We start from the raw sequence: 14,539 nt of genomic DNA on the forward strand, positions 1-14,539 counted from the left end.
CTCCACCTCCCCTCGAAGCTGGCCTCAACCACCCGGCCTGGGTAGCTCCCCCTCGGCACTGGCTCCCCACCTCGCCCCACGGCACCTGTTCGGGCCTCCGTCGCGCCGCCGGGTCTTGCAGATGCGAATGTAAACAGAAACACAGCGAAAGGAGGTGGGACCACCTCGTGGCGGCGGCGCGTAGAAACATCAGTACGTCCAGAGCAAAATGAACGAATGTACGCATGACTCCTGGCGCGACCTTCACGCGGGAAAGCGCTCCCCCCGGAACCCACCTCTAAGCGCCCCAGAATGACCCGCCCTTGCACAACCCGGCTCTCAGGCGAAGCTGAGGTCGGAGCTCCAAAAACGAGGGAGGCCAGCAGCTGAAGAAGTCCCGGCTTCCCATAGGTCAAGAAGAAGCAGGGGGCGGGCTCATCTGCAGGAGCGTCCATGTATTGGTCGAGCCCCGGACTGAGGGTTGAGATTGGCTGCGTGACACTGCCGAAACCTCTCCCGCGGAGGGAGAAGGGGCGGGAAGAAGGGTGTGGTGACCGCGTCCGAAGGGCGTGGTTGGCGCTCGGTCCCGCCCTGCGCGTTTCGGGCTGCGGTTGGAGCGCCGCGGTTGGAGTCAGGGCCCCCCAGATCGGGGCCACCGCATGGGGCTGCTGAGGCCGATCCGGACTTGCGAAGCGTTCGCAGTGCGGTAGGTAGGCAGCGTCCCGCGCCCTGGTGCTGGTGTTGGGGGTGTCCGCGGCGCTGGGGGCGGTGGCCTGGGCTAGATCCGCGCGCGCAGCCCGGTCCCCTCCGCCCCCTCTCTTCGGTGCCTGCGGGGCCCTTGCGGTGCTGGCCGTCTGGCCTCGCGTCCCCGCCGGCAAGGGCACAAAGGCTCCCTGGGGGCGGGGGCGCCTCGTGCCTTCGCCTCCATTTTGCGGGCGGAACGGCGTGTGTTGTGGCGGCCGAGGGGTCGGTGCCGAGGAGGGCGGCTGGGCTTGGGAGTGCCCGGGCGCGGCGAGGGAGCGCGCGAGTCCGCGCATCTGGTGGCGGAGCAGCTGCGCTGCTCGTCGGCCTGGGCCCCGGGGGAGGTCACTTTCCCTCAGGCCTTTCCCGGGCGTGGGCTGTTTACCCAGCTCCCCAGTCGGGGCTAATGCAGCGCGGGCCTTTCCCCCTGGAAAGATGGAGACCAGTGATGTCTTCTTATCGCTGTGGATGCTGCAGCGCCCAGATGCGGAGCGAAAAAATCTAGATGTCTCATTTTTTTGCCTCGGAGGGCTACCCTTTCTGTCATCACTAGAACAGTTCTCAGCAGACTGGGGACGAATGTCCAAAACCTGTTCCAGCCCTTGATGATTAGTAGTTTGGATTTAGTGTATTGTTTGTAACAAAAATCAGCGGAAACCTGCCAGGGCAGATTGGACCTCACTGGGAGTTCATCAGGACCACGAAGGGAGGTAGCATTTGTAAATAATCTAACAGTCCTCAGATCTAGGGTATGGAGAATGTTGTATTAAAGTGCGTGACAAAGGGTGTTGGGTCAGTTTGCTTTGGGTTTAGTTGAAAGATCTTGAAGTCACCACTTTTTACTTTGTTCACTCTTTTCCCACCCTCTGTTGAGTCAGTTCTGGCCCACTTAGAAAACAAAACAACAACAACAAAAACAACCAAGGAATTCAGTTTAAGCTCTTTTGCAAAGCTTTTGAAGGCACTTACCCTGCGACTGATAACTCCTCCCTGTTCAGGGCTACCTTCTACGACCTATATTTTTACACGTCACACTGTATTGCGGTTTCCCCAGCCCCTAGCACAATGCTTGGAACATAAAAGGCACTCAATGATGGAAGGAAGCCAAAAGGAAACAAAATCAGCATGGTAGCCCAAAGGAGACACAACAGAAATATTTATTTAACTTCTTGAGCCAGTTATTCTTACAGGTTAGGAAGGCAGCTAAGCTCAGGCTCTCTAAGTCAAACAGACTTTAGCTCTGCCATGTTACTAACTCCGATTAAGTTTGTTTGTTTTAATGGTGATGGGGTTCTTGCCATGTTGTCCAGGCTGGTCTTGAACTCCTAGGCTCAAGCAATCCTCCTGCCTCTGCCTCCCAGAGTGCTGGGATTACAGGCATGTCATTAAGTTATTTAACGTCTCTGTGTCTTGGTTTCCTCATCCTGAAAATGGAAATAGTAATAGTACCTATGTGGTGGGTTATGAGGATTAAATAAGATATTAATGTAAAGTGCCTACCATTGTTTCTGGCACAAAGAAAATGATCTGTAGCTGTTAGCAGTTGTTAGGAGAAAAATAAATGGATACTTGAATACACTCACCAGTATGAAATATCTGTATAGTTCTTGACCCTTCAGGATCTCTCTGCTTTTTGGTCCTTATCCGATCCCTTTTTTTGAGACAGGGTCTGACTCCATCACCCAGGCTGGAGTGCAGTGGCATGATCTCAACTCACTGTGACCTCAGCCTCCTGGAGTCAAGAGTCCCTCTCACCTCAACCTCCCAAGTAGCTGGGATCACAGGTGCACATCACCACGCCCAGCTAATTTTCTATTTTGTTGTAGAGGTGATGTCTCTCTATATTGCCCAGGCTGGTCTTGAACTCCTGGGCTCAAGCGATTACAGGCATGAGCCACGGTGCCTGGCCCCTTATCTGATGGCTGATTTTTTTCTTTTTTTGAGAGGAAGTTTCACTCTTCTTGGCCAGGCTGGAGTGTAATGGCACAATCTTAGCTCACTGCAACCTCCTCCTCCCGAGTTCAAGCAGTTCTCCTGCCTCAGCCTGCCAAGTAGCTGGGATTACAGGCGCCCACCACCATGTCCCGCTAATTTTTGTATTTTTTGTAGAGACAGGGTTTCGCCATGCTGGCCAGCCTGGTCTTGAACCCCTGACCTCAGGTAATCCGCCCACCTCAGCCGCCCAAAGTGCTGGAATTACAGGCGTGAGCCACTGCGCCCAGCCTGATGGCTGATTTTTAAGCATCCCTTTAGCCTTTCCTGATTCTCTTTCCACAGTGAAAGTATTCCATAGAAGATTATCTGTCCATGTGTCTGGAGTCTAACCACCAGCTAAAGATTGATTTGGTGCCAAATAGCAGTTTGGCCAAGAGTTACAATTGTACCTGATACACTCTTAATGGGGTCTGGTACCTGAAATGGTCATATAAAATCAGAGGAGCTAAATAGATTGGGGCCTCGTGTGGCTGACAGAAAATCTTTACATGGTTGATCCATCCAGATAGAAGCAGAGCTTATGGAGGTGAACTCTCCTTATAACTTAAATCTGTTCTCATGAAGAAACTACTATCTTTAATGTTGTTCACAAACATTGTGAAAAGCCCAAGAAGTGTTCCTGTTGGCTTTAGACCTGTCTGCCAGCTAGAGGTGTCAGATACAACCCTTGGGGGATGCTGCGTCACTTCCAGGTTTTCCTGTACCACTTTCTGGATACAGGAAACAGGTTAAGTTGCACATTTCCTTGTAGCTATAAGCTCCCTTGGCATACCAGTTTATCTTAAATTATTTCCAGTTTCCAGAACAAATACCTTTCCACTTCTCACTTGTAACTGGCACAGGAGAATTTCAGGTCTGTGATTCTGTTTTTAACATAGCCACCGTGAATCTCAAATTCTTTCTAGGGAATATTATTATTTCTGAGGACTCCCTTCCAGCCGTGGTATTCTATAATTAGCCATTAAAAACCTGCCACAAGGTGTAAGCCTTTTCTAATGTCCTGTTGCAGAGGCCTTGAAGACAAGGACCATAAATTTTCTTGTGTGTAACTGGCATATAGGCACCCGAGGAATGGTTGTAAAGCTATTTTAGTTGTTCCTTCTCAGGGTGCTGAAACAGCCTTACTTACCAACCCAGTGCTTCTGAAACATTGTGCTTACCAAGTTATCTGGAGATACTGCTAAACTGCAGGTTCTCATCCCAAAGTTCTGGGGTAGGACCTGAGAATCTGCATTCCTTACAAGCTCTGAGGTAATGCAGATGCTGCTGGTGCTGGATCACACTTTGATAGTGAAGTACTAACCCGAGTATCTACATTTGCTTTGTAGAAGTATTGGATAAATGGGTTTTATTTTCTTATGGTATTGGAATAAAATCTTGGCTTTAGGAGCTTTTTTCTATTTTTTGTTTTAACAATTTCTCTATCTTGTTAAAAAAAAAACTATTCAAGGAATTATTCCAAGATACTTTGATATAACAAGATTTTTATTTTTTTATTTTTATTTTTTTTATTTTATTATTATTTTTTTTTTTGAGACGGAGTCTGGCTCTGCCTCCCAGGCTGGAGTGCAGTGGCCGGATCTCAGCTCACTGCAAGCTCCGCCTCCTGGGTTTACGCCATTCTCCTGCCTCAGCCTCCCGAGTAGCTGGGACTACAGGCGCCCGCCACGTCGCCCGGCTAGTTTTTTGTATTTTTTAGTAGAGACGGGGTTTCACCGTGTTAGCCAGGATGGTCTCGATCTCCTGACCTCGTGATCCGCCCGTCTCGGCCTCCCAAAGTGCTGGGATTACAGGCTTGAGCCACCGCGCCCGGCCTACAAGATTTTTAATAAAAGCAATTGAGGCACATGGAGTGAAAAAAAAATAGGAGAAAGTCAAGGGAGAGATTAGCACAAAAAGGCAAGTACCTCTCTGTCCTATGCATTTTATTCAAGTGAGATTGTGTATTTGGCCCTGAACTTTGTAGCAGCCAAAGCAAAGAGGGAATTTTTTTTTTTATCAGTTTTGCCAGTACTTACAAAGTGAAAATGTCTGCTGAGTGGAGATAGCTGTTTCTGTTATTGAGGCCAGAGAATTCTCCCATGGGTTCTCCAAAGAGAATGCTATGGTACAGTGAGTGTCATTCTTAATAGTATCTCTTGAGAGAATCGGTAAGATTCTTCTCAGTCTTCATACATGTAGCCTGATGACCTCACAAAAAAAGTGTCAGAGTCAGGCACCGTGGCCCATGCCTGTTATCCCAGCACTTTAGGAGGCCAAGGAGGGATGATTGCTTGAGTTCAGGAGTTTGCGACCAGCCTGGGCAGCATAGCGAGGCCTTGTCTCTTACAAAAATAATAAATGGAAAAAAAAAAAACTGTCAGTATAGTAAAAGCAATGGTCTGTGGAAATGCACCCATGTGGTCCAGGTACAGCCTCTTCTGACAGTGATTTTTCTTATAAGGAAGGTGTTTTTCTGCTTTGCTCTTTGGTGGGAAAAAAGGTGCAGTTGATTGACATATTCAGCCCTTGGCATCCTTGTACATTGAGCTTTATTACACACAGACACTCTGCTGACTGCTGAGGAGGCCAGAGAGCTTGGAGTTGAGGGGAGGAGTAACTGGGACTCAGTCAAGCTCCTTGTAGATGTGACTTACATTTCTTTAAAGGCTATCTAGGCTGGGCGCAGTGGCTCATGCCTGTAATCCCAACATTTTGGGAGGCCGAGGCAGGAGGATCACATGAGGTCAGGAGTTCGAGACCAGCCTGGCCAACATGGCGAAACCCTGTCTCTACTAAAAATACAAAAATTAGCCAGGCGTGGTGGTGGGTGCCTGTAATCCCAACTACTCAGCAGACTGAGGCAGGAGAATTGCTTTAACCCAGGAGGTGGAGGTTGCAGTGAGATAGCGCCACTGCATTCTAGCCTGGGCAACAGAGCAAGACTCCATCACAAATTTAAAAAAAAAAAAAAAAAAAAAGGCCATCTGAAGACTTTGCCCTGTAAGTAAGAAGATTGGCCTTGTTGGGAGGCTGTCTGGTGGCCCTGGTTGGTCAGCCAACAGATAAGTGAGTGAGAAGGTGAGGAAACAGACAGCCAAGCAGCCTGGCCCACAGCCCTCCCTACCACATTGATCTAGAGGGACCCACTGGCTCCTCCTAGGGCCTTGGGAGACTCCTTCTGTTCTTTTGACTCTAAGCAAAACTTCCAGAAATAGCCCTGGGGAGAAAAGAACAGGCTCCTGGTGCCCGAGGATCCTGGGGATGGCCTTGGCCCATGGCCAAGCCACAGCACCCACAGTTTACCCTCTGTAGCTTTGAGTCTTTTCTTCATTTTCACTTTACTTTGATTTTATCTGCAGAGAAGGGGGACAGAGTGCTCAGAGTGACCTAACTCACAGTGGAAGACAGGGCTGGTGTGGGGGACTATGGGGCTCCAGGGGGATTTCTCAGCAGGGCAGGAGCAGGTGGAACGGCAGTTGCTCTTTGCTGCTGGCCTCCCAGTCTCAGACCTCCAGCCACAGTTTTTCTGGCACCCACACCACCCTGAAGCAGGCCTCAGTCACCTCTTGTGACTGGCCCCTTTGTTGGCTTCCACTACGTGTCTTTACCTCTTTTTCTGCTGCCTCCCACGCCGCTTGGCCTCTGCCTTTAAGCTCCTTTATTCCATAAATCTAGTTCCCCTGGAGTTCTTCCAGCAACCTCTGCTGGGTCCTGCCTTCTGTTTCCTTGTGGACAGTTTCATGTTATTGGAGAAAGAGCAGCAATGCGGAAAGCCTCTTTGTCTAGTTCTGTGGGCAGCTTCTGCCACTGTGTGTTCATGGCAATTATCACTTACACCTGTGGCCTCCTGTAGAAACAAGTGTCGACGTTTTGACCCTGAACTCATAGGGCTTGCTCAGTCTGGCAACACCTGGCCTCTGTAGCTGGCACGGGTGACTGTGCGCTCAGGTCACAAGACCTTGCCAGGACAGAGCTCCCAGGGCAAAGTTGGTATAAATTAGATTGTTTTAAAAGGAGCTCACGACTTAAAGAGTCCTGACCAGGCGTGGTGGCTCCCGCCTGTAATCCCAACACTTTGGGAGGCCGAGGCCGGCGGGTCATTTGAGGCGAGGAGTTCAAGACTAGCCTGGCCAACATGATGAAACCCCGTATCTATTAAAAATAGAAAAATTAGCAGGGCATGGTGGCATGTGCCTGTAGTCCCAGCTGCTTGGGAGGCTAAGCCAGGAGAATTGCTTGAACCCGGGAGGCAGAGGTTGCAATGAGCCAAGGTCTCACTGCTGCACTCCAGCCTAGGCGACAGAGTGAGAGTCCATCTACCAAAAAAAAAGAGGCCAGGCCTGGTGGCTCATATCTGTAAACCCAGCACTTTGGGAGGCCTAGGCGGGTGGATTGCCTGAGCTCAGGAGTTCGAGACCAGCCCTGGCAACATGTGGAAACCCTGTCCGTACTAAAAATACAAAAAATGAGCCAGGCATGGTGGTGCATGCCTGTAATCCCAGCGATTCGGGAGGCTGAGGCACGAGAATCCCTTGAACCTGGGAGGCAGAGGTTGCAGTAAGCTGCAATCGTGCCACTGCACTACAGCCTGGGCGACAGAGCGAGACTCTATCTCAAAAAAAGAAAAAAAAAACAGTCCTGCGGGAGGTCTTTTTTTGTTCAAAGGAGGATTGCTGTCTAGTTGATCATTCATCTGTTTGAGGGGTTTAGTCAAGAGCAAGAGCAGAGCCTCGCCCCTCCCACAGTTCCCAGTCCTCCTCTCTCCATCCTGGACAGAAGTGAGTGGGAGGAAGCCTGGCAGCTGTGACAGGAGTGTCCTAGGGTGATGCAGCATATACCAAGAAGGGTCAGATGTCCAGGTTTAGAGTTTGTGTTACCACATGCATGATTTGTGGGCGTATTTTTACTGTTGTAGGGTGAGAGTAAGCCAAGCCTACATCACTCCTAATTATATCTGGTGGATCATACAGCCTCTTCAGGTTCTGGAAACTAGAATTTTAATAGCAAAGTCCAGATGGTCCCTAGAATATCCTGAAGCTTATGTGCCTTGTCTCTTGGTTTGGACAAAGGACAAGGCAGTTCTGGTGCGTACAGACCTTTCTCAGAGGAGAGGGTTGAGTTCATTGTCTGTGCTCTGATGCCTCCTGTCATTCAGTCCAACCTCCTGGCACTTTCTTCATTTGAGAGGAGACTGGGGCCTGTGCCCCGTTATGGAGCTACTAGCCTCCAGAACACTGTAAAATGTGTGATCCGAGAACAGGAGGCCCCACATTAGGAGATTGTTTAAAGCTGATGACCTGGGAGACATTGTGGGTCCAACACAACAAGTGCTGTTCACCAGTCTGAGAAGGATAAGCTGTCTCTTATTAAAAGTTCCAAACCGAATCTGTCCCCTCCATCCCTACCCCAGAGGGTTAGAAATAATGATATATAAAATCTTGGATCTATGGAAATGAAGACCAGACCTTGCAGTGTTAACGGATGGCCACCTGGCAGATGCAGACAGAGTTGAGTCCTAGGAATCCAAAACTTGTGCATTTATCATAGCCTGGGCCAGTGTTTTCTTCAGCATGATTGGTGTTTTAAAAGTGGTTTGTCTTCAGTCATTAATTCAGGAAGTTTTCCCCAATTATATTTATCCCAACTGATTTCTCCCTTTCGTTGCATTTTGGTAACATTTCATAGACAGTTTTGAATGCATTATAGATTGGTGTTCATTTTCTTTCACACGTGTCTATCTTGGTTCTCATAATAAACTTGTACAGTACAGGGGGAAAAGCATGATTTGTCAGGCAGATTAATAAAATTAGAAAGGGACTGTTTATCCAGTCTGAGAAGGTAACTACCTTCATTCCGTCGTCACAGACGCACCGTTTCCATGAGCATCATTGAATTTCAGACCTTCTTACCTGGTTGCTGAAGGGGCGTTGGCCGCACCACTAACCTAGTTCAGGTTTGTGTGTATCCTTGTAAGTTACTTAGGGATGTCGAATGAATAGTTTGTAATAGCTCACTACTCCCCATCTCTCCAGGATAAATAGATACCTTCTTTTTTTTTGAATAATGAGGTCCAGACAAGATAAATAAAAACTACATCATCAAAACAAAGGGATAATTTGTTTGCACCCCTCCCTTGCCCCACCATCATCTTATTCCAGCACCCTGTCTCAAGACCGCACCCTTTAGTGAGGGGTGTGGGGGATCTCTGGCCATTGAGAGAGTTTTTAGAAATGGAGCAAGAAGTGGCATTTGGGAATTATGGGCTATACCCGGCCTTCACCCTGGTTTTTCCAGCTCAAGGGCTCAGCGTGTTCCCCTAGTTGTGAAAACACACCTTGCTTGTAAACATCTTCATGTGCAGTTTCTTAAAGAGCCACCAGGTGAGGATGTGGCTCCATAAGGTCTCTGTCGCAGCAAGACTTGTCACTCGTCTCGTTGTCCCTCCACCAGTCTTCTCCCTCTTCTGCTTTGTGGCTAAACTGTTTGATCACTTATTCCCCATTTGGTTCATAAACAGCTTGGGCTCTGGAGTTGGGCAGTCCTGGACTTGTCTTGCTCAGAGCCTTCATTTCCCCATCTGTGACATGATGATTAAAGACCCTGGCTCCCGTGGGAACTGGCCCTCACATGTGCTGGTGGAGTATGGAGTGATATCACTCAGCAGAGGGCCACTCGGCAGTGTGTGCCAAAAGCATGCCCGTGGGCACCCTTCGCCTCAGCAGCTCTACTTCTGCAATTTATGCTGAAGATGTGCCAGCACATACGTGTGTGCATAGTGACTCATCATAGCATTGTTTGGACTAGCAAAAAAGACTAGAAATAACCCAAATGTCCACTAATAAGGGACTGGTGAAATAAACTAGTGCGTCCTTGCACCAGAATACAGCACTGAGCAGTAATGAAAAAGAAAGAGGAAGCTCTCTGTGTACAATAAGTCCTCACTTGATGTCATCAGTAGGTTTTTGGAAACCGTGACTCTGCCATTTGAAGGGACGTATAAAGAAACCAATTTTACCATAGTCTAATTGATATAAATAAGAGTTAATGCCATGATGATTTGGGAGCTGAATCTGCAAACAGGACCATTCCAATATGACTATTGGACCATTCCTATATAACCATAGGAGAAATATGACTCCTATGGCATATTTCTGGTCATGAAAGCATCATCAAACTTCTAAATAAACTGTAAAACACTTCTAAATTAAATAATGAAATAAATGTGAGCTGTACATACATTTATGAATGATGAATATAAACAAGTAAGATGAGCCAGGCGTGGTGGCTCATGCCTGTAATCCCAGCACTTTGGGAGGCCAACTAGGGCAGATCATTTGAGGTCAGGAGTTCCAGATCAGCCTGGCCATCATGGTGACACCCCGTCTCCACTAAAAATACAAAAATTAGTCAGGCATGGTGGTGAGTGTCTGTAGTCCCCGCTACTCAGAAGGCTGAGGCAGGAGAATGGCTTGGAGCCAGGGGGCAGAGGTTGCAGTGAGCCAAGATTGCGCCACTGCACTCCAGCCTGGGTGACAAACTGAGACTTCATCTTAAAAAAAAAAAAAAAACAAGATTATGATTTACCTGCTTACTCAAATGGGTTCAAGGTTGCAGGTGGCTGGAGCCTATCCCAACAGCTGAGGGTGTAAGGAGGGAACCAGTCATGGGCAGGACGTCATCCCATGGCAAGGCGCACTCACTCATATACCACTAACTCAGACCAGGACCATGTAGTCAGCCCCATTTACCTAAGTATATATTTTTGGGATGTGGAAGGAAACCTGAGTATCCAGATAAACTGGATACCATCCAAGCAGACATGGGGAGAATGTGTACACTCCATACAGACAGTGACCTCAGCCAGGAATCAGGGTTTCTTCTCATCAGTGATATAATGAGAAGACACTGGACCGACTGGGCAGTGTGGCTCATGCCTGTAATCCCAGCACTTTGGGAGGCTGAGGTAGGTGGATCACAAGGTCAGAAGTTCAAGACCAGCTTGGCCAAGATGGTGAAACCCCATCTCTATTAAATATACAAAAATTGGCCAGGTGCAGTGGCTCACGCCTGTAATCTCAGCACTTTGGGAGACTGAGGTAGGTGGATCATGAGGTCAGAATTTCAAGACCAGCCTGGCCAAGATGGTGAAACCCCATCTCTACTAAAAATAGAAAAATTAGCCAGGTGTGGTGGCGGGCGCCTGTAATCCCAGCTACTCGGGAGGCTGAGGCAAGAGAATTGCTTGAACCCGGGAGGCAGAGGTTGCAGTGAGCCGAGATTGCATCACTGCACACCAGCCTGGGAGACAGAGCGAGACTCTGTCTCAAAAAAAAAAAAAGACATTGAACCAAGTGATGTTACTGAAGGACCTGCTGTATTGCTTATCCCCTAGACGTTTTTTGTAGAGGAAAGAAAAGCAACGTTCTGAAGAGTATGACCCATACAGTTTGCTACTTTTATGTTTTAAAAAAAGGAGGGAAGGATAAGCCCGGTGCAGTGGCTCATGCCTGTAATCCCAGCACTTTGGGAGTTGGGTGGATATCCTGTGGTCAGGAGTTCAAGAACAGCCTGGCTAACATGGTGAAACCCTGTCTCTACTAAAAATGCAAAAAAATTAGCCAGGCGTGGTGGCACACGCCTGTAGTCCCAGCTACCAGGAGGCTGAGGTAGGAGAATCGCTTGAACCTGGGAGGTGGAGGTTGCAGAGAGCCGAGATCATGCCACTGAACTCTAGCCTGGGTGACAGAGCAAGACTCGGTCTCCAGGGGGAAAAAAAAAAGGAAGGAAGGATGAAATAGTATTTGCATCAGGAAACAAGAGTCATACACAAAACTAGTAAGGCTGGTTCCCTGTTTTTGTGGGAGTATCTAGTAGTAAATATTTTGTTTGATTTATATTAAAAAATGGGCTGCTTTTTCTCCCATTTGGCTCCTTTGTCCTTCCTTATAAGGTGGCCTGTTACACTGATTCTGTTGATGCCTCCCCATGACACTAATGACAATAGCCAACACTTAGTGTCCATACCATGCCAGGGGCTGTCATAGATGCTCTGCCTGCCCTGGCTCATTTTAGCAAAGGAATGGGGGACAAGGGCAGAGAGAGGCTTATATCTATTGTGCATTTTACATTTGAGCTGTATATTACCACTCAAAAATAATTGTTTTTCTGATTAGTTCCTGCCCCACCTGGTGGTTGTGGGAATTAGACGAGAGTCCATGCAAAGGGCATGCTCTCCTCCATGGTCACCTCTGAATCAGGCTGGAGCCTGGCATTCTCCATCAGGCAGGGTAGGGAAGGGGCCTCTTGGATCCCAGTGCGAGGAGGCCTCAGTGTGTGGAGTGCCCTTCTAGGTAGTATTTCCCAGTGTGCGAGCTGAGTAGGATGAGCCCACAGCCACAGCCACTCCCCCCTTTGCAGGCTCTCCACCAGCATCTCGTCTTACCATCTCTTTGCTTCCTGTCTGAGGAAACAAGGCCATTTCTGCCCACGTTTAAGCTTTGAGGTTGACCCAGTGCACTCCAGGTAGCTGCCGACATCCTGGGCATTCACGGTTCCATGTCCTCCCAGCGTTAGTCTTCCTCCTGTTGGCCTTTTGGCTCCCTGCCCCATCCCACCAGGGCTCCCAGCACCAGCTCTTGCTGGCATGCTTAGGCTGAGGGTGGTGTCTCTCTGCTGTCCTGAAACTCTTTGTATTGGAATGGTGCTCCCAAATCATCATCCTTCCCTGAATGCTCTGCCTATGCTCCCTCGCCTACCTGCCTGCCGCCTGGCTCTCACTCTCATGTGCATACATGCCGTGTTACACTTACCCTACCACTATTAGCCACCAGCTTTCCACAGCTTCCCTCCGTCATCAGGTGCAGCATAACCCAGGCCAGCCTGAGGAGAGTTGCTGATCTTTCTCTTTGGTCACTGGCCATCCTTGGAACAAGAAGCCCTTACCTGTTCCACAGCCTGGATGTGGTTTCTGTGCTTTGAGAGGGTTGCAGCCTGGGCAGCATGGTGAAACCCTGTCTCTACAAAAAAATGCAAAAATTAGCCAGGCGTGGTGACCTGTGCCTTTAGTCCCAGCTACTCAGGAGGCTGAGGTGGGAGGATCATCTGAGCCCGGGGAGGTCGAGGCTGCAGTGAACTGAGATCACGCCACTGCACTCCAGCCTGGGTAACAGAGTAAGACCCTGTCTCGAAAAAAAGAAAAAAGAGGGTCCTGCTTCGTCTGCCAGGCAGAGCCAAGCATCTTGGGGGGCATTCTTCCAGTGCTCAGCTGAGGCCTGGGCATGCCCTGACTTGCTGTTCTCTAGGATAGAACAGTCAGAGCCAGGCTTGAGTTGCTTGCTGAGGGAACCATTAGGACAACAGAACCCCTGTGGGCCTGTGCACAGGAAGGGTCCCACCAGGACTCTTTTCCAGTGGGGTTGGGCTAAAAGGGCAAAAAGGTGACTTAGGCAGGACCCCAGCCTTAATTGGACTTTGGACGCGTTGACCCTCTTGGGTGTCTGCTGGTGGGGATGGCGTCATCCACTATGAAAGCAGAGGGGAAAATGGTGTGCTTCTGTGTCCCCTTTGGAAAGGTCTGGGGCCAGGGAAAAGCCAGAACTTGGTGCTCCTCTGAGGAAGTAGTCATCGTTTGTATCCTTTTTCCTTTGGCCAAAAATATGTTTGCCTTAATTGTTAAAAGCAAGGCTTCCTGAACACAGATGCAGAAGATTTATATTTTTCTCTCCCCTCCCCTGTTTTGTAGGAAGCTGAAGTCTTCAGCAGAACCCTGACCTAGGTAGGGAGTCTCAATGGCCCTGGGTGAAGAAAAGGCAGAAGCGGAAGCATCTGAAGACACAAAGGCCCAGTCTTATGGGAGAGGGAACTGCGGGGAGCGGGAACTGGACACCCCAGGGCCTGTGAGTGGGGAGCAGCCCCCACACCTGGACGCTGAGGGAGGGCTCATCTCCCCTGTATGGGGGGCAGAAGGAATACCTGCCCCTGCTTGCTGGATTGGAACTGACCCTGGCAGCCTCTCTAGAGCCCACCAGCCACAGGCCAGTGACGCCAGCAGAGAGCCCGTAGCTGAGAGGTCTGGGCCGGCACTCGGTGGCCTGCCTCCTACCACCATGGGGTCTGGAGACCTTCTGCTCTCTGGGGAAAGCCAGGTAGGTACTAAGGCAAGACTGTAGGTGGACCCGTTGCTGTCCTTTGGTAGTTTGTTCTAGGATTTCCGCACCATCTTGCATCCTTTCCTGGCCACTGTGCAGGGTGAGGAATTAGAGGGGCCTGAGTATGATGATTTCTGTTTTGTGGGTTCAGCTGGAGAGCTGGGCCTCAGGACCAGTCGGGGGGGACCGTCCACGGTATCTCCTGTTCCTCAAGAGTGACTGGTGACTTTTTGAGGACTAGGGATTGTATGGCCAAGAGGCTGCTGCCCAGAGGTGTAGGCCAGGGGAATTCTGGCAAGGGGAGCCCTGTACTGTTTCTGACTTGGTGATCTAAAGGCTTTAGGGGTACCCTGAAGAGACTTGGGAAAGGTGTGTCCAGGACTTGGGGTTCCTGGGGGCTCTGAACTAAATCCTCTTCAGACCCAAGGGACATGTCAGAACCTTGGAGCCCTGTAGTAGGCAGCACTGTCCCTGGTTAAGGACAATTCTTTGGGCTTCTCTGACTGCCAGGCAGCTTCTCTTAGTGGGAATCACATGGGGCAGGGAATCCTACCAGGTTCTGTGACTGCAGGCAAATCACCAGATCTTTTAGGCCCTCAGTATCATTGGGAGGTGACCTGAATGATCTGTTCTGCCCAGCTCTTACATTCTTTCCTGTTCTGCTTGCCAAGGCCTTTCCTGGGAATGGCTTTGAT

General features: G+C 49.4%; 1 protein-coding gene across 2 annotated transcripts in view; it reads left to right on the plus strand.

The window, feature by feature from the left end:
- The first annotated feature begins 534 nt into the window (after positions 1 to 534).
- The window catches only part of CEP68 (centrosomal protein 68), a 28,042-nt gene continuing 14,037 nt past the window's right edge, over positions 535 to 14,539 (plus strand). The window contains exons 1-2 of one of the 2 annotated variants that reach the window (XM_023224095.1): positions 535 to 689; positions 13,439 to 13,841. In XM_023224095.1, the coding sequence (XP_023079863.1) occupies positions 13,485 to 13,841 (357 nt within the window). In that variant the 5' untranslated portion in view covers positions 535 to 689; positions 13,439 to 13,484. The remainder of the gene's footprint in view (positions 690 to 13,438; positions 13,842 to 14,539) is intronic. The other variant, XM_023224093.1, reaches the window with a different exon arrangement.

This window comes from Piliocolobus tephrosceles, chromosome 15 (assembly GCF_002776525.5).
Source record: "Piliocolobus tephrosceles isolate RC106 chromosome 15, ASM277652v3, whole genome shotgun sequence".
NCBI lineage: Eukaryota > Metazoa > Chordata > Mammalia > Primates > Cercopithecidae > Piliocolobus > Piliocolobus tephrosceles.